The following is a 21,508-nucleotide window of genomic DNA, read 5'->3' on the forward strand; positions in this document are numbered from 1 at the left end:
CAAGAACCCACCAAAACAAATTCCCATTTTCCTGTATTCTTAATAATTTAATTGAGGTATATATAGCAAATAAGAAAATTGAAGTTTATTTATAAATTATAGAAGAAAATGATAGGAAAGAAAAATTGTAGAAGAGATCTTCAATAGAAATAAGTCAAACTTAAGGAAGAGGACTAGGAGATATCATTCGAGGATAAGGGGTAAACCTTTTAGGACTGAGGTGAGAAGAAATTTCTGCACCCAGAGGGTGGTGAATGTGTGGAATTCACTACCACTGAAAATAGGTGAGGCCGAAACATTGTGTGATTTCAAGAAAAAAAAGAGATATAGCTTTTGGGGCTAAAGGAATCAGGGATTGGTTGGAGGGGAGGGGGTGGAGAGGCTGATATTGTATTTAGTGTATTGTATTTAATGATCAGCCATGATCAAAATGAATGCTGGAACAGGTTCGAAGGGCGAATGGCCCACTCCAGCCTCTCTTTTCTATGTTTCTATGTTTCAACGTATTTATTAGCCTTCCAAATCACAGAATTCCTACAGTGCAGAAGACGACCATTCGGCCCATCAAATCTGCACCAGCCACAATCCCACCCAGGTCCTATTCCCGTAACCCCACATATTTACCCAGCCAATCCTCTGACACTAAGGGTCAATTTAGCACAGTCAATCAATCTAACCTGGACTGTGGGAGGAAACCGGAGCACCTGGAGGAAACCCACTCAGACACAGACAGAACATGCAGCTTCCGTACAGATAATGACCCAAGCTGGGAATCAAACCCAGGTGCCTGCCACTGTGTCACTATACCACCCCTGGGACAGAACAGTACTAGGATTTGTTGACAAGTATTAAGCAAATTGAATGCAAACGCACAATAATTGGTATGGTCATTCTCAAAACAAATTGTTAATAAAACCACTTACCTATAAAATCATTTACCTATCTCAACAGGTCAATACAAGTTCAAAGAATTAGCTACAAAAACACAATGGGACATAGAAAATGACACCTACCAACAAGAACTACCAGTCTGTACTTTTCATTAGGTTGATGTTGGTAAGAGACAACTTCTTCGTATGTTGGTACATCTGCTGTATCATACTGTTCACTTCTTTTACTTTCATACATGGATTTGTTCGTCTTTCTGTCCTTTCTGCTCAGTCGAAAACTTCTCCTGAGACCAGCTGTAAAGATTTGAGAATTGTTAGCAATTTAAATCAGTATGAAGCCCAATTAAAAGTTATTGTCCATAACAAAGAAAGAAAATTGGCATTATCTATGACAATTCTACCATCCATCAAAACCATCTGGGGTGATCATGCTTTCTTTTGAAAGAATGCTAAAAAAATGTTTTGTGGAACATTTTCTCTTTGTAAACAGATTGTAGAAAGATACATAACCTTAAAAATAAGTATATATACATACATACGTAAACTAACTTTATGGGTCAAGTCAAAATAAGCAATTATCAAATTGAGATTGACTTCACAGTTTAACTCTAACTTGAACATTTTGAATTCTCAACCAACTGCCCCCACCTCATGTGCCAGTATGTACCTCATTCTCATGTTTTTGCTTTCAGACAGTGCTCATCCTTTTTCTGCTATCAATACACTCTGCAATTTTACTTTCATAGCATTAACCTTTATCTCCTATTAACATCTATCCTGGATTAAAGTTTTGGACTTTAATATCACTATATCACCACACCCTTTGTCTGGCATTCCATGATATCTTTGTCATTTAAACACTCCTGCTCTCTAACCTATACCTGACCTTCTATTTTGCTCCATCTGACCCCCAAGCCTTTTCCACTGCATAAAACCGATCACATTTCTACCGCTTGCTTTGAAGTTTTTAAGAAGTCATATTGGACTCTAAGGTGGGAATTTTTTGTCTAAGTGCTGGGTGGACTTGAAACTGGGAGTGTTTCAGATTGGTCTTTTGAGTGTGTTTTTAGGCCCCTCAATACCCATTCTGGGTGGGATTTAACGTGCCCAATAACCTTCAGAGGAAGATAGATTGCACGTAAGGCTTCTGATGCTGCACATACACATTAGCGGTAGCGGGGTCTGACAGACAAAGAGAGAACTGTCAGTCGCCTGTAGGCAGCCTGAAGCAGCTTTCCCACCGCACCCCCTGCAATTATGGGGGTCCGTGGCCCAAGATACAGCACCCCCCCAGACCCTCCTGCCACCCAGACCAATTGTGGACCCGCTGCCTTTCCCCGACCGAATGCTGCAGAGTGGCAGCGGGCCCCCCCACCCATTAGCCCCACCTCCACTGTCCCCCACCCTCGAATAGCCCTACCCCCTAGCAGTGCCTGGTGGGCACTGCCTAAGTGCCAGTCCGGCACTGCCCAAGGGGCACCGCCCACTTTGCCCTCGACCTCCCTGAGGGGCCTCAATGGCCTCTGGTTCCACTAGTGAGGCCAAATCAACTGTTCCCCATCCATGGGGAACTTGTCTATTCCTCAATGGCGAGAACCTTTCTCAATGAGGTCATAAAGGCAGGTGAACTCGGACGATTAAGCACTTCACTAAAAACATGTAAATGCTTCTTTAAATAAATTTAAATATATTAACCTGCCTCTCACCTATTTCCGGCAGGAGGCTGACTGCGCCAGAAATCCAGCGCTCGTAAAATGGCACCGGTCGTGAAAACCGGTGCCAATTGCTTTACATCCCACTTTATGATTGTGTCATGCCTGAAAATGGGCGCAATGTGATGGTAAAATCACCCCGAAGGTTAACTCTGTTCTTCTTTCCACAATGCTGCTAAGCCTGTTGAAATTTTCTGTTTTCATTTGAGATTTACAGTTATCACAGTATTTTGCTTTTATATTATTGAGATAAAGGAACTCAACTAAAGTCTGGATGACTTTATCACAACAAAATAAATAATGTACTGGTAAATTAGGTAATAGAAAATAATTATTGGAAACTGTGGCACAGTGAATTCGCATATACGCTTTTCATCAAATGGGTGTTAGTTGGAAATCAGCCCACACTGATAGGGAAAAGTTTCTTCAATCTATTGTCTACAACGCTAAGTGGAATGAATTCTGAACGTATGCTCGTATTCCAAATTTGACACAAAGACTAAGCAAGAAAACTTATCCAGCAAAATAACACCAACATCTGCATGATGTGGAAAAGGCACAAATGTACACTGATGGGCATGGTACTGGTAAGTGGGGAGATGGTAGATTGTATTAGATGTTCAGGGTAAGGCACATGGTTAAGGCAGAGTGAAAACAGTCAAACTGAGTTGTTATGACAGTGACCCAGAATATCTAATGCAGACACTGGGTAGCTCAATTGTGAACATTTGGCATTCTTTGCAGTGGATAATCCTTCCATTGATTAGCACAGAATTTTCTTTCCAAATGAAAAACTATTTAATCTGCAACCAGAAACATGAGTTCTCTAAAAGAATAACAGTATCATACTGTCTTCAAATATTGCAGCATTCCCAGATTTTCGTTGCATATATAATGTAAACTGTTTAATTGTGCAAAGCAACATCTTGATGTACACAATGCATTGGGTACTTGCTCCAACAAACTTTTAGAAACATGGGTCCAATGGGTCAAAACTGCTTCATCCAAAGCTGATTAGACCAAATGCGTGGAAATGTTTAGAGGGGCCAGGCTTCCAATCCATGAGGCAGAAGAACTCCCTCAGCACTGAAATTCACACAGAAAACAGCAAAGAAAATCAGCGCAGAAGCCTCGCCCCTTTTGTGCAGCACCAGTTGCCCCCAGATAAATTTAAATGTCCAGTGAGAATGTTAATGAATGGAAGAAATAGTGGGGTGGGTGAGCTGGGTGAGTAATTGGGTGAGATGGCAGGTGGGTTAGGGGATAGTCAGGTTTGGTTGGGAAGAGTTGTCAGGTCAAGGCTGTCAGATCTGATCAAAGGGATAGTCAAGTGGTGGAGGATAGTCAGGTCTGGTCAGGGATAGTCAGTTCAGGAGTTTAGCGTGGTCAGGAAGACCAGATGTTTCAGATGGGAGTTGGGGGGGGTGGGGGGGAGGTGGTGAGTCTGGTAGTCAGAGGGAGGGGTAGTGCTTGGGCACAATGTGAGTGATTGGATGTCAGATCTATAGTTACCCAGGAGTTAGATTAGGATGATTTTGAATAACATTTCTTGGGTAACTAGCCAGGAAAATAAACTGGAACTGTCAAAAGTCTCTAACTCAAACTTAGCTTTTTCAGAAGGTCCTGGGATGCAGAGAAATTGCTCACTGAAAGATCAAACTTCCTAAGCAATTCTCTTGGAGTCAGCATATTGGGACTTCCAGCCATCTGGAGATCTGAACATCTGGGCCATGGTTCTGATCGAGACTAAATACGACACATAACCAAAAAGCAGATAATTTAGGTAGCTTTCTGCACAAGTTACAAATTGTGTGCAGAACTCTCAAACAAGCCACACAGCTAAGGACTTTTAATTTAATTTCAGCAATTCAACAATTATTGATGGACAAGAAAGCAGAAGTGAAAGGATCTCCTACTTAATTTCATGACACAAATATATAGGCAGCAATAAAATAAATAGAAATCAAGAAGACGACAAAAATCTGTGCTAAACTTTAAACTGCTGCTAGAATATTCCAAAACTAAACGTAATAGAAAAATAAAGTATTTGGTTTCAGTCGTGAATAAAGAGAGTGAGGGATTACATGTAGTGACTGAAGAAACTGATAAAAATCAGGAGTAGTTATATGCGTGATGCAAAATTCAATCTAATTTATTGGAAAGTAGAAGTAGAAATACATGGTAAATGTCAGACACATCTGTATCTGATCAAGGAAAGAATGTTAGCCCGAAGAGGATTTATACCTTTATTTTAGAATTACAGCTTCAACTCAGGTCCATCACCCAACAGAAGAATCAAGAATGATGTATGTACTCACCACTCACACATAATTAGCTGATGCCTCCCATTGACAATTAATGGGAGTTAGTAAGAACTTAAACATTTTACAAATGTTGATATATTTTAGACTCAAGTTCTATTGCAGTATTTTAGTCACAACGATATTTAAATTAGCACTATCTGAAGGAAGATATTAAAACTTGAATGGTATATTACACCAAATTTATGAACCAACTCAATTAACCAGAAAGAGACTAATGTTCTGGCTTAAGAATTTTTCAAATTATTTACTTTCACCTCTAGCTCATGATCTAAATCTGGCTCAGGCAGATGGCACTGAGTCTATTGCATTTGACAACCAATAAAGATACCAGTGAAGCAAGTCTGGAAAGTTTCAATCCAAGTCTCCAAGGATATAAATCCACAACACAAATTAATACTAATTTGGAAACCCCATTCTGAATACAGGAAATGGAAATGGTACAAAAAATTGGAAAGGGGTTTATCTTCTGAGGGTATGATATACTTGATCGTTTTTAGATTATATTCAACATATGCTCAAAATTCGGTTGATGGGTATAAACTGGGCTCTGTTTTGTCTGTCACTATATCAGCTCACAACTGTAACATTACAATTTTATCTAGTTACAAAACAATGCAGAAAGCTAGGAAGTGAATGAACAAAGACAATATAAACAAACTTTCTAGTTCAATACATTCTCGTTCGGGCAAATTTTCTCCATCCATGTTTCACAGATGACTAAAGATGATATTACTGACTTAAGATTCAAATCACTCAGCTGCCTACGTTTCATACTGGCCTTTGTTTTGCCTAATCAAATCATTCTGTGAAGTAAAATTTATTTGAGGCAGAAATACAAGGAAATCAACATTTCCCATGTTATATCAGGACTGTTAATATTATCAGGACTGTCATTATTATCAGGACTGGGATTATTATTTAAAAGGCGAAAAGCTGCAGCATGCTATGGTGCAGAGGGACCTGGTGGTTCTTGTGCACGAATCGCAAAAACCCAGTCTGCAAGTGCAGCAGGTGATCAAGAAGGCGAATGGAATGTTGGCCTTTATAGCAAGGGGGACAGAATATAAAAGCAGGGAGGTCTTGCTGCAACTGTACAGGGTACTGGTGAGGCTGCAACTGGAGTACTGTGTGCAGTTTTGGTCGTCACACTTGCGGAAGGATATATTGGCCTTGGAGGGAGTGCAGAGAAGGTTCACTAGACTGATACCAGAGATGAGGGGATTAGCCTATGAAGAGAGATTGAATAGACTGGGTCTGTACTCATTGGAGTTTAGAAGGCTGAGGGGGGATCTTATAGAGACATAAAAGATAATGAAGGGGATATAGGGTAGAGGTAGAGATTCTTCCCGCTTAGAAAGGATAGCAGGACGAGAGGGCACAGCCTCAAAATAAGGGGGGGACAATTTCGATCGGAGTTGAGGAGGAACTTCTTCACTCAAAGGGTGGTGAATCTCTGGAATTCTCTGCCCATTGAAGTGGTGGAGGCTACCTCACTGAATACATTTAAGTCACGGGTAGATAGGTTTCTGATAGACAAGGGAATTAAGGGTTATGGGGAGAAAGCAGGAAAGTGGAACTGATCCACTTCAGATCAGCCATGATCTTATTGAATGGCAGGGCAGGCTCGAAGGGCTAGATGGCCTACTGCTGCTCCTATTTCTTAAGTTCTTATGACTGTCTGGAATTTGCAGTGTTCCTTCGTTTGTTTGTAATAGCAAAGCACAGACCGCACTATGCATTTGCAAAATCCAAAACATCCACTGATAGAGTGTGATTCTGTGATGGGTCAGCACTTGCTGAACAATTCTGACTGCTCCAACAGCTGCACTCAATGATCAATTTAAGATAAATAGTCAAATTCATAATGTGGCTCATTTATATGCAGGGGTTCACTCTGCAAACAAAAGGGATAAGCCTTGCCCTTATTTTGAATTATATGGTAGCTTGGAGAGCCTAAAATTCCTGATTGTTATCCCAATGTAAATGCCACAGCCTGTGTTAATTTGCCAACCAATCAGCATCCCTTCCTTTTATATTATATTGGCTGTTGGAATGGTTTAAAATTGATTATTTTTACTTCTATTCTGATGAGTGCACGACAAGAAGCTTTGGCAACAAGTCTCTCTTCTTAACATTAATTTGGAATTTTTTTTTGCGTGTTAGTTTACCAAGTTTTTTTAATTCTTTCATGGGATGTGGACTTTGTCAGCTAGGCCAGCTTTTATTGCCCATTCCTTGAAAAGGTGGTGCTGAGTTGCCTCCTTAAACTGCTGCAATCCATGTGGTGTAGGTGCACCAATTGTACTGTGGGACTTTCTTAACAGTACAACTGGTTAGGCTTGGAGGGGAATTTGCAGGTAGCGGTGTATATTTGCATCTGCTGCCCTTGTCCTTTCCAGTGGTAGAGGTTGTGGGTTTCAAAGGTACTGTTGAAGTAACCTTGGTGAATTGCTGCAGTGCACCTTGTAGATGGTACACATTGCTGCCACGGCAAGTCTGTGGTGGAGGAACTGAGTGCCTAAAATGGTGGATGAAATGCCAATTAACAGGCTGTTTTGTCAGAGTCATAAATGTCATACAACACAGAAAGAGGCCTTTAGGCCCATCATGTCCGTGCCAGGCATCAAGCATTTACCTATTCTAATCCCATTTTCCAGCACTTGGTCCGTAGCCTTGTATGCTATGGCTCTCCAAGTGCTCAACTAAATGTTTTTTTAAATGTTATGAGAGTTCCTGCCTCTACCACTCCTTCAAAGTGTGTTCCAGATTCCAACCACTTTCCGGATAAAAAACTTGTTCCTCAAATTCCCTCTAAATCTCCTGCCCCTTACCTTAAATGTATGTCCCCTGGTTATTGACCCCTCTACTAAGTGGAAAAGTTTCTTTCGATCTACATTGTGCATCTCAATTAACTCCTCCCTCATAGCCTTCTCTGTTCGAGGGAGAACAACCCCCAGCATAAGCAGCCGCTCTTCATAGCTGAAATGATCCAGCCCACACAACATCCTGGTAAATCTCCTCTGCACTCTTTCTAGTGCAAACACATGCTTCTTTTGGTTCTGTACAGTCAGAAGCTTCTTCAGTGTTGTTGGAGCTGAACTCACCCAGGAAAGTGAAGGGTACGCCATCACTCACCTGATTTGTGTCTTGTAGATGGTGGATAAGCTTTGACGAGTCAAGAGGAGAGTTATCTTTTGCAGAATTCCCAAATTCTTTTAACACATAGTAAAAATGCAATCAATTATTGTTGGTCTTTGTATTGGTTTAACTATTTATAATTAAATACTGTTTTAATTTTGCAAATTCTGTTCACTGTCCCACAGTAATAGTTAGATGTATAGATCTTACTATCCACAACTTAAAAATGAATACACTTCATAAGTAAGCAGTTTTTTGACTTTTTGATGTATGCTTGAGCCAAAAAGCAGTATCAAGAGCAGATGAATTCAAGGCCCGAAACACAAGCTTATTCCCAATGGTTTTGCTCATCATTTCACTGTAATTATTAATTCAACTATTCATTTTCATGATGAAGCAGAGTGGCATTTGAAATATTTGCGACTAAAGAGGATTATAATTTACAGCAAAGGGAAGGGAATTTTCCATGATGGTTTAAACTATCAAAATGGTTGGCTAGAAATACAAAATTGTCACAAATTATAGCTGTTAAAGCATGGAAATGCCTGAAAAATTGAAACTGCTGCTGAGTTGCAGCCAACTGAATCTGATGCTTTTTGTATGAATTAAAAGTTAGTAAGAATTAGCAATCCACCCTTTGTTGATCCCCATCAAGTTTCTATCTTCTTGGGTACAGAAATACGGCCTCAGTGAACAGTTACATGTCAAGATTAACTGATTCACAATTAATTCCTGACCTAACAGCACTGTAGTTGTATTGACACCACAAAGACTGCAGTGGTTCAAGAGGGCAGCTCACACCACTTTTTCAAAGGCAATTAGGGATGGGAAATAAATACTGGCCCAGCCAGTGGTGGCCATATCTCATGAACAAATATGTTTTAAAATGCTGTTTTCTCTGCCCAAGGCTGTCAACATTATCCTCCCCTGGGAAGACAAGGCACAGCTGAAGAAGGTATGATGCTTTCATCCTTTACTGCAATAAACTTTTCCGAATAGGTTTCATTTGGAACTCCTTGTTACTAATCTGAATAAACTGCTCGCCATTATATGAGAATCTCTTGGAAATTCACATTACAGCCATAATTTTCCAACTGTTCATGCTAGCAGGATTTTCCCAACCCATTGCAGTGAACAGAGATTTGGCTTGTCACCAAATTCTCCATCTTCAATGCAGCTGGAGCATGTTGTGCATGAGCAATAAGATTGTGCCTCACATGCTCAGTTGACCACGCCAGTGGAGGCATTCACGGGCATTTGGAATCCTTTTTTTGTAAGATATCAGGATGTAATAGAGCCCAAATATGTAACATGAGCTTGAATACTCAAATTAATAGTGGTATTCCAAGCACTTACCAACCTATGAACTGAATACGATGACCACTTGCTGATGGGTATAACTGTCCACCTAGGGAACTCTGTGTCACTGGTCATGTGTTCTGTGGGTCCTTGCAAGGCTAATGAACTCAATCCTAGAGCAGCATCTTCAACTGCACACATAGCAGGTGTTTCTGGGAGGTGGGCTCAGTCCTAAGACTCAAGACTACTGCCACTGCTTTCCCAGATTCCTTTTCCAGAACTTCTCTTGCCTTTGGGCATTCTCGTTGGATTTGTCCCTTCAAACAGGGAGTTCTCCCAAGTCGGTTTTTTCTGAGCAAGGGTCTCCAAGGCATTAATGTCATTGTTGTATTTCTTGGGGCAAGCCTTCAGGGTGTTTTTGAAGCACTTCCTTTGTCCTCTTCTTGTTTGGGCCCATCCTTGAGCTGGGTGAAGATGATTTGCTTTGGCAGTCAGGACTCTGGTATCCTAGGCACATGGCTGGCCCAGCAGAGGTAGCTTCAGCTGATCATGGCCTTCATGCTGATGTTCTTGTTTCATTCAAGGATGCTCATGTCAGTATGCCTGTCCTCCTAGCTGATGCGGAGATTCCATCTCAGATAGTGTTGATGGACCTCTCTGCCCTGAGATGCCACCTGTACATAGACCAGCTTTCTGAGCTGTATAAAAGAGTTGGGAGGATAACTGCCTTGTACACAAGAATCTTGTGTCAGCAGGAATGTCGCACTCATCAAAGACTCTCACCCTTAAGCAGCCAAACATGGCACTCAATGCTGGATCTCTGTATCGATATGGGAAATGTTCCAGGTTTGGAAGGATTTCTCCATTTATCTTGATGGAGGGAGAGAATGGATCTTGCCCTTGGATGGATTGATAAAGGTCACGAGTCTTCTTAAGGTTGAGACCAAGATCAATTTTCTGCAATGCTTCTGCAAAGGTGTCAAGTATAGTTTGGAGATTCTCTTCTGAGAGAGGGAGATGGCATTGTTATCTGCACACTGAAGTTTCACTCTACTAGAAAGCTTGTTTTTGACAGGGTGACGAATGGCAGGAACAAAGTTGGAGAAAAGGGTGGGGATGATTATGCACATCTCATGAATGAATTAAAAAAATTGTGCACTTGCACAGAAAAGTGCCTTGGGAAGGGGTGAGGCTGCTGCGGTGATTAGAGAGCGGAACAGGATTTTGGGGAGGGAACGGTCCTTTCCGTTTGCTGAAAGGGATGTGTTTAATGGAGGAGGAGGGGGAACTTGGTGGAGAACTGATCTGTTGAACACGGAGGCGGGCGGTGTGGTAGGTGAGGGCAAAGGAAAGCCAATCGTGATTCTGGGAGGGGAAGGGGAAGGGATGAGAGAAGTATGCGATATGGAATGGACACAGAGGACAGCCTTGTCAACCACAGTGGTCTGGTGGGGTGGGATCCTCAACTGAGGAAAAAGGAACACATACCAAGTGTTCATAAAGAGGAAGGTCGCAATATCACAACAGGTGCAAATGAGACAGAGAAATTGAACACTGGTTAGTAAATTTTAAGCACTGCATATTTAGGATTTACAATTTAAACATCAGCTTCCTCAGTTGCAGTCCATTATAAAAATCTAACACAAGTGTTAGTCATTAGCATCATGTGTTATCAGTATATTTATTTTGTTTCCACTCAAAAAGATGACGGAATCATTATAAGTGCCCAAAAACACAAACAGTTCCTTTATGAAATACATACTTTGCAGCAATAATTTGTATTATATTAAACATAATATCCTTTAAAAAATACATCCCAGAATACTTCTCAGGATGGAGTCTTACAGATTTGACACCAAACTAGATAAGGCATATTAGGGCAGATGATCAAAAGTCTCGCCGGAAGGAAAAGCCTCGTCTGAAGGAAAATCTTAAAGGAAGAAAGAAAGGAATTTAAGAGCTTAAGGCCTTGGCAGCTGGAGGCATGACCACCAGGCATCTCAGGGAGTTATGGAGCTGGAGGAGATTCTGAAGATAGGGAAAGGCAAAGCCATGGAAGGATTTGAGAACAAGGACAAAGAACTTAAAATCAAGGTGTTGTTTAACAAGAGCCAGTGTAGCTCAGTGAGCACAAGGGTTTGGGGTGAAAAGGACCTGGTGATTTTAACAATGACGCATGCACCATGAACCTTTGTGCACTGCAAGAGCTAGGAAGTACTTCTATGAATGTATGTTTTGATAATGATGCCTTCATCAGCAGTGAGGAAAATAACAGGTCAAAGGGAAGAAGGCAGTCTTCAGCAGTGATGATGCATACTGCCTTGAATTTTTTTCAGCTCGTCCAAGGAATTAAATGGCTGCTTGGGGTTGGTGTGGGAGTGGGCTGTGGGAAATCTTGTTATGATGTTCCAGTCATCGTGTGTGGGGGGCAGGCTTGATAAACTAGCTGGTCTTCTCCTGCCTGTTAATTTCAAATGCTCCTATTTCAATCTGTATAACAAATGCAAAACTAGACAAATGTAACTAATAGTACATATGATATTTGACAGCCTTTCTTGTTCACTTTTGGAACTTATAATCAGTTGTTCAAGCTAATGAAATCGGTTTGCAACAGTAGGCCTCTCTTACAATGCATATATTCTCATCAAAGAAAAGTACAATTGCTTAAACTTTCAGTGTCCTGCCATCCATTTAGTTGTATTTTCTTGGTTCCAGTATACAGAAGATCTGTTATTATCTGCATGCTTTTCAAAGATAATTAGACTTCACACTTTACAACAAAAAAAATGTTGAGTGTGACCAGCTGGCAAAAATAATGCATTAATCAGACGTGCAGAATAATTACACTCCAGTTGGGAAATAAAGAAATTAACTTGTAATGTTGAAGGGTAGGTAGACTTGGCGGATAGTCATTGCTATATGAAAAACATTCTTTATTTGTGTTCATTGACTCTAACAGCTTAGCAACATCTGCATTACATTCAAAACATACAATCAATTGGATGATTAGTTATAACTATTTGATTGGGTATGCACATTTAATTAAAATCAGATGTGTAAATGTTCCTGCTGCAAAATTTCCTGCTGCCAGGTAGTGCAAGCTATACGGTCCAAGTTAATCTGCATGTTCCACTCTTCCTCCTATCTGTTTGTCCTTAAAGTGATCAAAATGCAATAAATAATTCAAAAGCTATTAGAAATTAAATAATGCTCATGTTGTTCTATATTTCTTTGATATTAATTCAGATGTTTGTTTTGTGAAAGATAGATTTTAAAAGATAGGACTGCAAGAACATGATGGCTAGAATTGTTTTTATAGAGGCCACTGCAGTGATCTCCATTTCCTCTTGGTCACCCTGAGCGTTCCTAAAGTATTCACTTCCATAATGCGGATTCCTGGACCCTCCAGCAAATAATATGTTGTAGCAAAAGTACAGTTTCCTTTTACTTCAGAATTTCAAACTGTACAAGGCAATTCCTAACAAGCTCATTGCGGGCAGATTGATGATGCATTAAAAATAAATTAAACTATAAGAATTTATACATGGATACTTTTCTCACCATAGTCATCTCATGTTGATAATGGAAATCAACTAATAACACAAATAATAATTGAAAAACCTAACTATAAATCACATGAGACTTATCATTACAATGCTTTCTTTTCAAGTTCTTTACTAGCAGTGCAGATGCAGCTGAAAATGACTAAGTACATATTTTAAAGTGCTAATTCATAAATGTTACTATCTTTATCCTAATTTATATTCCTGAAAAGTCAATAATCCTACAAGTTGGCAGAATTCTCCCATCTTGTACCAAGTCCCATGGTGGGGGCAAAAATGAGGAGTGTTACCCCTGTGGAGACCAATGGGAAACCAGGCCATATCATTACTCATGCACTGGGGGTTTTATGCTGTATTATGTTGGGGGTAGGCATGATGGCAAGAGTCCCACCATCATGTCTGAGCGCCATATTGAAAATGCTGATTTTTGGGCCCTTGCTGAATTCAAATGGGTTGTTTCATTGAAGCATCAGAGGATGAGGAGAGACCTGATAAAGATTTACAAGATTATGACAGGCTTGGATAGAGTGGATGGTCAAGAATCTTTTTACCCAGAGTCAAAGGGTCAATTACTTGGGGGGCATAGGCTGAAAGTAAGAGGGGGAAAGTTTAAAAAATGTAAGGGGCATGTTTTTCACACAGAGGGTGGTGAATGCCTGGAACGCGCTGCCGGAGGTGGTGGAAGCAGATTCTGTTCCAACATTCAAGAGACATCTGGATAGATACATGAATAGGTAGAGAATAGAGGGATATGGACCACATAGAGGCAAGAAAATATTAGAGAGGTATCTATGCCAATACAGATGTGATGGACTGAAGGGCCATACTGCACTGTACTGTTCTTTGTTCTTCCCCCACCTCTGAACCTGCTGGTGGGCACAGTAAGAAGTCTCACAACACCAGGTTAAAATCCAACAGGTTTATTTGGTAGTAAAACCCACAAGCTTTCGGAATTCTGTTCCTTCGTCAGGTGAGTGGAGAGTTCTCTCACTCTCCACTCACCTGACGAAGGAGAGAGAACTCTCCACTCACCTGACAAAGGAACAGAATTCTGAAAGCTTGTGTGTTTTACCACCAAATAAACCTGTTGGATTTTAACCTGGTGTTGTGAGACTTCTGACTGTGTTTACCCCAGTCCAACGCCGGCATCTCCACATCGTGACTGCTGGCGGGGCCATGGGAGAATTCATTCCGTCCTCGTGCACCTGGAAGAATTCCACAAATTTCCATAAACCACAGTGTGGTCAGAAGGAAAGGTTAATAATAGCAAGTAGCTCTCTTGAAGAATCTATTCGTAAGATACTTGCGACGTTGGAAGGTTTCTGGATAAAAGTTACCTAGTGTGTAAAATCTGAGTACACAAGTTATTGCAGACTTTTGTTGATTCAGAAAAGAAAATGTACTGAAGATAACTTCAATTAATAAAAAAGAAAAGTAAGACACAACTGAAACTAAAGCTGCAATTCTCCCAAAGGCACTGAATTGGCGGGAAAACTGTTCTAGGTACTGACTGTTTTCTCAGTTCAGCTTCTCACCCGAATCTCCCCACTCTGTACACTGCAGAGGTCTCAGTCGTGAATCTCGTTAAAAACCCAAGAGGGCAGAGCTGACAGTTCTGGAGCTCTGCGCATGTGCAGTGGCCGCGATCTGTCCGACACCCCCCTTGTTTGCTGGCCAGCTCAATCGCTAGCCAGCCTGGGACCCCCACAGTGCTGCCCCTCCAGTGCCCCCAAAGGCCCAATCGCAGCCTCCACAACAATTCCCACGTCAGCCCTGACTGCTCTGCATCATGGAGTGCCCCAATGTCCAGCCACCACACCCCCAACCTCCAGCAGTGGCAATTTCCCACCCCATCCCCCAGCAGAACCCCACCCCCCCCATCACGGGGTCAGATCCTCCCCACAGCCCGCCCCAATCGCTGGTCCCCCTTAATCCCAGACTGATCGCTATGTAGCATGGCAGCGGGATCCCACAGCCCCACCGATCGCCCCTCGGCCCTGCCACAATAGGCCCTGCCCCTTGGCACTGCCCAATGGTGCCAAGGTGCCCCTTGGACTTGTGCAGTGCTGAGGGCATAGGCTGGCATTGCCAGAGTGCCCATGCCCAGAGAGCACCACCCACCGCTGCCTGCCCTTCTGGGGGCCCTGATTGCTCCTCTTCATTCTGGCAGTTTCCCGCTAGTTCCCCAAACATGGGGAGCTACTCTAAACCCTGCCGGAATGAAGTGCTCCTGGCAGGGTGGGAGATTCAATCGGGACTGGAAAGTTCCTGATAATTACATTTAAAAGACATTTAAAACATATTCAAATTACTTATCTGCCTTCCCATCAGTTTCCAGTGAGGTCTGACTGGCGACTGTTCACCGGTTCTGGGAGATGCGCATGCGCAAATCCCGGAACAAGTCCAGCGATGCGCACCTCCCAGCTCGACCCGCCAGAAAAGTTGAGGGTCACGATGGGAGAGTCATGGTCTAAACGTGTAATAGAGCTAGAGAGGACAAACTTGCATTAATTTAGTGCCGTTAATGATCTCCGGGCATCCAATAGTGCTTTATGGTCAATTAAGTATTTTTAAAGTATTACAAGTGCACTGTTGAATTATAAAAAATGTGACAGCTAATTATCTCCCAGCAAGTGAGAATGAGTAGATAATGTACATTAGTTATGTTCATGTAAGAGATAAATATTGGTTGAGACACTGAGCATAACACTCCTGTTCTTCTTCGAAATAGTACCATGGAATCTTTTACATTAAACCTGAGAGAATAGAAGGAACTTCAGTTTAACATCACAACTGCCAGTGTAGTAATACCTCAGTACTGAACTGGATCACTAGCATAGATTTTTGTACTCAAGTCTCTGAAGTGAGACTTGAAGCTAGAACATTCTTACTCAGAAGTGACTCAGAAGCAAGCTGAGCCAAAAACAGACAATCGTACTTTATATCTTGGAATTATGGACTGCTGATGACAGAATGGACAATACTCACTATGCTGAAGTCTTAATAGAGCACATTAATGTAAAAATGCCTGCATTTCTGTCAAGGTTTAGATTATCAGACATACTTTTTCAGCTCCACCATTTTTTTGATTAAATAATGAAAAAGACTAGGAAACAGGATAGCGTTTATACAGATCTGACTGAAAAAACAGGCAAAGTGGATTTCAGTTAACAAATGAGTCAGTGAAGACATGTTGATGTTCAATAAAAAGGATAAATTCATGTAACTATAAAAAAGTTCATGAAAGTAAAATGAGATTTTAATTATTTGGTATTACATACTACTATGGTGGCCTAAAAGTATATAGCCCACTCCATAGATTCTCACTGAAAAGCACATATCAATCTAGTTTTGAAAAAAATTATATCTCAGACTCACTTTTTAAATGCTGTTGTTAAAATGTAGCTGATACCAACATGTTTAGGTGTAACAGGTTTCCTTCCATCAATGATAATTATCCAGATCTTGCATGAATAATAATGCTAACAACACTCACTATTATGATGGAATAAAATAAACAGCAAGTTCCAGACATGCACAATTAAAAATGGAAACCTGAAAGCTGCTGCCTAAATTGTTCTGCTTCTCACCAAGCTTAATTGGTACATTGGTACCTCAACCATAGATTTGGCATCAACACATATGTAAGATCATGAACTTGCTGCTTAACCAGTGGATACTCATCAAACTTACCAGAAAAAGTAAACAAATTGAGCACTAAATCTTAATTACAGCCATCTTATTGTTGCTAAAAGAAACAAAATAGATTTTAAAATAAATTAAAATAAAAAACTTTTATTACTTTTTCTTTCTGTCTCTCATCTCCCTCTCTCTCTCAATTCACACTTTCTGATTTAGCCTCTTCAAGTTTGATTTCCCTAGTTCCATGGGGAAGAGTTTTTTACGAAGTTTATGGGGCAATTCTCCCAAAAAAATTCAAAGAGCTGAATTCGTGTGAAAATCGGACTAACTTCTATTGGGTTTTTTTGTGGGATTTTCAGATTGAATCTTGACACTGAGCACTGCAGAGTGCCCTCACATGATTCATTCTAAAAATCAATGATGGAACCTATTCCTGCCCAAGAGGCTGGCAACGTAGCACTGAGCGGGCCACTATGCATGTGCCAATCTGTCAGTGCCAAGATCGGCACATGCAAAGTAGCCCCGCACTGTTGGCCTCCCGATTGCTGGCCAGCTCAGCTACTGGCTAGCCCTGCTGAGGCCCCCATGCCCCCCATCCCCCTTACTGGATGGCCTACTGGACCTCTCAGAACAAACCCCCCAACCACCAAGCCAACTCTGATCTTCTCCCCGACCTCCAATGCTCCCTTGGCAGTCCTGATCCCCATCACCCCCTTGGCAGACCCAACACTGTCCCCCCACCCTCCCACTTCCTTAGCAGTCCCGACCCCCTCCAACTTGGATAGCCAGCCCCAAAAAGTAAGGATAGGCAACAACATCTCCTGCATGATCATCCTCAAAACCAATGCCCCACAAGGCTATGTTCTCAGCTTCCTAATATACTCCTTATACACCCATGACTGTGTGATCAAATTCCCCTCAAACTCAATTTTCAAGTTTGCTGATGACATCACCGTAGCGGGTCAGTTCTCAAACAATGACAAGACAGAGTACAGGAATGAGATAGAGAATCTGATGAACTGGTGCAGCAACAGTAGTCTCCCTCAATGTCAACAAAGCTAAGGAGATTATCATCAACTTCAGGAAGGGTTGTGGAGAACATGCCGTTATGGTTGAAAGCTTCAAGTTTTTAGGTATCCAGATTACCAACAACCTATCCTGGTCCCCTCATGCTGACACTATAGTTAAGAAAGCCCACCAAAGCCTCTACTTTCTCAGAAGACTGAGGAAATTTGGCATGTCAGCTACAACTCTCACCAACTTTTACAAATGCACTATCGAAAGTGTTCTTTCTGGTTGTATCACTGTTCGGTATGGCTTCTGCTCAGCTCAAGACTGCAAGAAACTACAAAAGGTCATGAATGTAGCCCAATCCATCACACAAACCAGCCTCCCATCCACTGACTCTGTCTACATTTCCCGCTGCCTCAGCAAAGCAGCTAACATAATTAAGGACTCCACGTAGTCCAGACACACTCTCTTCCACCTTCTTCTGTTGGGAAAATGATGCGGAAGTCTGAGGTCACGTACCAACTGACTCAAGAACAGCTTCTTCCCTGCTGCCATCAGACTTTTGAATGGACCTACCTCGTATTAAATTGATCTTTCTCTATGCCCTAGCTATGACTGTAACATTACATTCTGCACACTCTTTTCCTTCTCTATGAATGGTATGCTTTGTCTGTATAGCACACAAGTAACAATACTTTTCACTGTATACTAATAAATGCCAATGGCAGCCCACTTGCCATTGTTAACAGGATGAAGAGTGTGTGATCAGTCAATTAAGATGTCACATCCCTGTGTTGAAGGGTACTTCGATGACATCGTGTGTTCAGTGCTCTATTTGATCTGGAACATTTGGTAGAAAAATTCATCTGTTCATATCCTGGACTGAATTATCCAATGCAATTGCTTAAATAGTTGTACTATTTCTGTCATGCACCTGTAAACAAATTTTTTCTGGTATTTCTGGCTCAAATTCAAGTTTTTAAAGTTTATTTATTAGTAGGTTTACATTACACTGCAAATGAAGTTACTGTGAAAATCCCCTAGAAAATCCACCTTACTCTAACATACGGTTCTTTCAAACATGTTGATAATCCAGCAGCAGTCAGACAAAGCATCTGTATCATATGAAATATTGAAAAGACATGATAAACCTAACTAAGAATTATTAAGGTGCTTACATTTTGCTAAAATGTGTACCGCTGATCCCTTTTGACAGATTACTGGGATAGTGACTGCTTTCAAAGAAGTAGAATGGAAAAGAAAGTCATGCAGAGTGTGAAAGGCGTTGTTTATGTACAATCATCAATTTTTGCTCATGCCTAAGGTGAATTTCTACCTCAATGTCTCATGCCTCTCTGCTTTTTCTTAGACATCAAACAGTAGCAACTTCATACCATAATTGGACATTTAGAACTCCACTGACTTCAATTTTATTTCTTTGACAATTTCTCATTTAAAAGATCAGCATCAACTGCACAATCACCGCAGCAAGAATATAAGAGTATGTGCTTATAAAACACTGCTGTCAAGAATATAATAAGCTTGAATTTGAACTTTCAAAGACATCACTAGACTTCCAGGCTCAGGTTTTCTGTTGCTGTTTGGGAAAAATTAAATTTGAAGGTAAATCGAAAAATTTAGCTACAACTTCCACAAAATAAATTATTTAACACTTGAACAAACTAAACAGCAAGATGAGTCAAAACAAATCTGAAGATTATGCACCACTATAGAGAAAGACATTGAAAATAAAGGAAGTGAAGAAACAAAGGATTAGCATGCGCTGTGTCTATTTGCTCACCTATATAGAGTCCACTGACAAGGTCACCATATTCAGCATCTTCTGGAGAAAGGATATAACCACAATCAACAAAGACCAGGAAAAGAAGCAGAACAGTTAGAGGCTCAGGCACAAATGCAGATACAATGAAACCATTATGCGAAGTAGCCTCTAATTAACCAAACACTAGACTGCTAGCAGTTCTGAGTTTTCAATTTGGGCTGGAATGCCCTTTCCAACTGTATAATAGTTTTTGCAAAATTATTTGTAAAGAGGAAGAAAAAGAAACAAGTGCGTGTCATGGCACTTAATATCAAAATCAGTTTCATAAAACATACTTATTTGAAAATAAACCATTTTACTTTCTAAATGATTTCAACATTGAAACAAAGCTTGTTCCAGCATAATGAAAAAAGTCTACTGATCTTTTTAATCAAAACATTTAGTTGCTGTTCCCCCACTTGCCGTCTTCTCACAGGCACACAATCTTTTTCCAGGGATACAACAATAAACAAAGCAATAAACTAGGTTTTGATTCTGGGTTTTCTGGACAATTATTGGTAAACTATTATCATAGTTATCAGGCCATTCTGGTTTTTAGAAGGTGTTTTGTCATATCTGCAATTCTGTTTTTGTGAATTTCTTTTGCTTAAAAACATTTAGTGCTGTCAAAACTTGTCGACCTTTTCTGTTACAAGTCCAATTTTATAACAGTCCACATTTATAACAGAAACTTCTGTTTTAAAGTTGTCTTGTAGCAACTGGATCAGCTTGTTGCAATGCTATTACTAGAAATGGTGGGGTGAGGGGGTGCAGGCTTGTTGATATAACATGTTAAGTTTTCATAGGCAGTTTTCATTATGTAGACAAAGAAATTTGTCATTGGTATTATAAAGAGAAAAATGTATTTGAAAACGGGGACTGATTAAGACCTGCACACCCGATGATTTGCACTTTCTAATGCTATTTCACCTCGAGACAAATTTAGTCTTGACTTCACGTCAAACAAATTATTAAATTTATATTCTGTTTTAAAAAATACATGAGAGGACACATATTGTAAAAACTACTGAAGGTTAGCCAGCACTCAAGGATTTTGCTAAGTATACATAGCCTATATATAGATCTTGCATAAAGCAGAGTAAGCAAAGATCAAAAGGACAAAGAATATATATTTTTCATTCCAAACCGTGTAAGAAAGGTGATTTTAAATTTATCATGTGTTGATAATTGAATCACAGAATCCCTACAGTGCAGAAAGAGGCCATTGACCCATTGAGTCTACACTGTTTCTCCTGAAAAATTATTCCACCCAGGCCTTCCCCTCTGTGACCTCATGAATTTACCATGGTTAATCCACCAACCTACACAACTTTGGACATGAATGAATAACTTAACGCAGCCAATCCACTGAACTTGCTCATCTCTGTTTGGACTGTGGGAGGAAAGCAGAGCACTCAGAGGAAACTCACAGCCTTGGGGAGAACGTGCACATCTTTTGAAAAGAACCATCAACTAACATGCAGAACATTGGTCTGTCTGCTGCACGAGAATGCTCACAATTGGAGTTAAAAATCAGTTCATTTTATGCAGACTTATTGATATTCACTTTAAGAAGTGTTACCAAATTATATTTCAGCCTATGAAGTTACATATTCTCTAAACAAAAGTATGGGAAACAATTTCTCCATGGCAAAATCATAGAATCATAGAACCCTACAGTGCAGAAAGAGGCTCTTTGGCCCATCGAGTCTGCACCAAACACAATCCCACCCAGGCCCTACCCCCATATCCCTACATATTATACCCACTAATCCCTCTAACCTATGCAACCCTGGACACTAAGGGTCAATTTAGCATGGCCAATCAACCTAACCCACACATCTTTGAACTGTGGGAGGAAACCAGAGCACCCAGAGGAAACCCACGCAGACACGAGGAGAATGTGCAAACTCCACACAGACAGTGACCCGAGCCGGGAATCGAACCCAGGACCCTGGAGCTGTGGAATAGCAGTGCTAACCACTGTGCTACCATGCTGCCCTCAACCAATCAGAACTGACTGGCCAACCAATTTTCTCATGCAGAAGATATTTTGTTTCCTTTGAAATTTATTTTAGCATCAGTCCTGATGAGTGTAAGACAAAAA

General features: G+C 40.8%; 1 protein-coding gene across 8 annotated transcripts in view; it reads right to left on the bottom strand.

Annotated features, from left to right (window-relative positions):
- mpp7a (MAGUK p55 scaffold protein 7a) overlaps positions 1-21,508 on the bottom strand; it is a 467,172-nt gene that overhangs the window by 83,812 nt on the left and 361,852 nt on the right. For 7 of the 8 annotated variants that reach the window (XM_080211719.1, XM_080211709.1, XM_080211666.1 and 4 more), the window contains 2 exons: positions 19,381-19,419; positions 1,014-1,184 (listed from right to left, as the gene is read on the bottom strand). In XM_080211719.1, coding sequence (XP_080067845.1) covers positions 1,014-1,184; positions 19,381-19,419 — 210 coding nt within the window. The remainder of the gene's footprint in view (positions 1-1,013; positions 1,185-19,380; positions 19,420-21,508) is intronic. The other variant, XM_080211728.1, reaches the window with a different exon arrangement.

This window comes from Carcharhinus amblyrhynchos, chromosome 2 (assembly GCF_965287045.1).
Source record: "Carcharhinus amblyrhynchos chromosome 2, sCarAmb.v2.hapA, whole genome shotgun sequence".
NCBI lineage: Eukaryota > Metazoa > Chordata > Chondrichthyes > Carcharhiniformes > Carcharhinidae > Carcharhinus > Carcharhinus amblyrhynchos.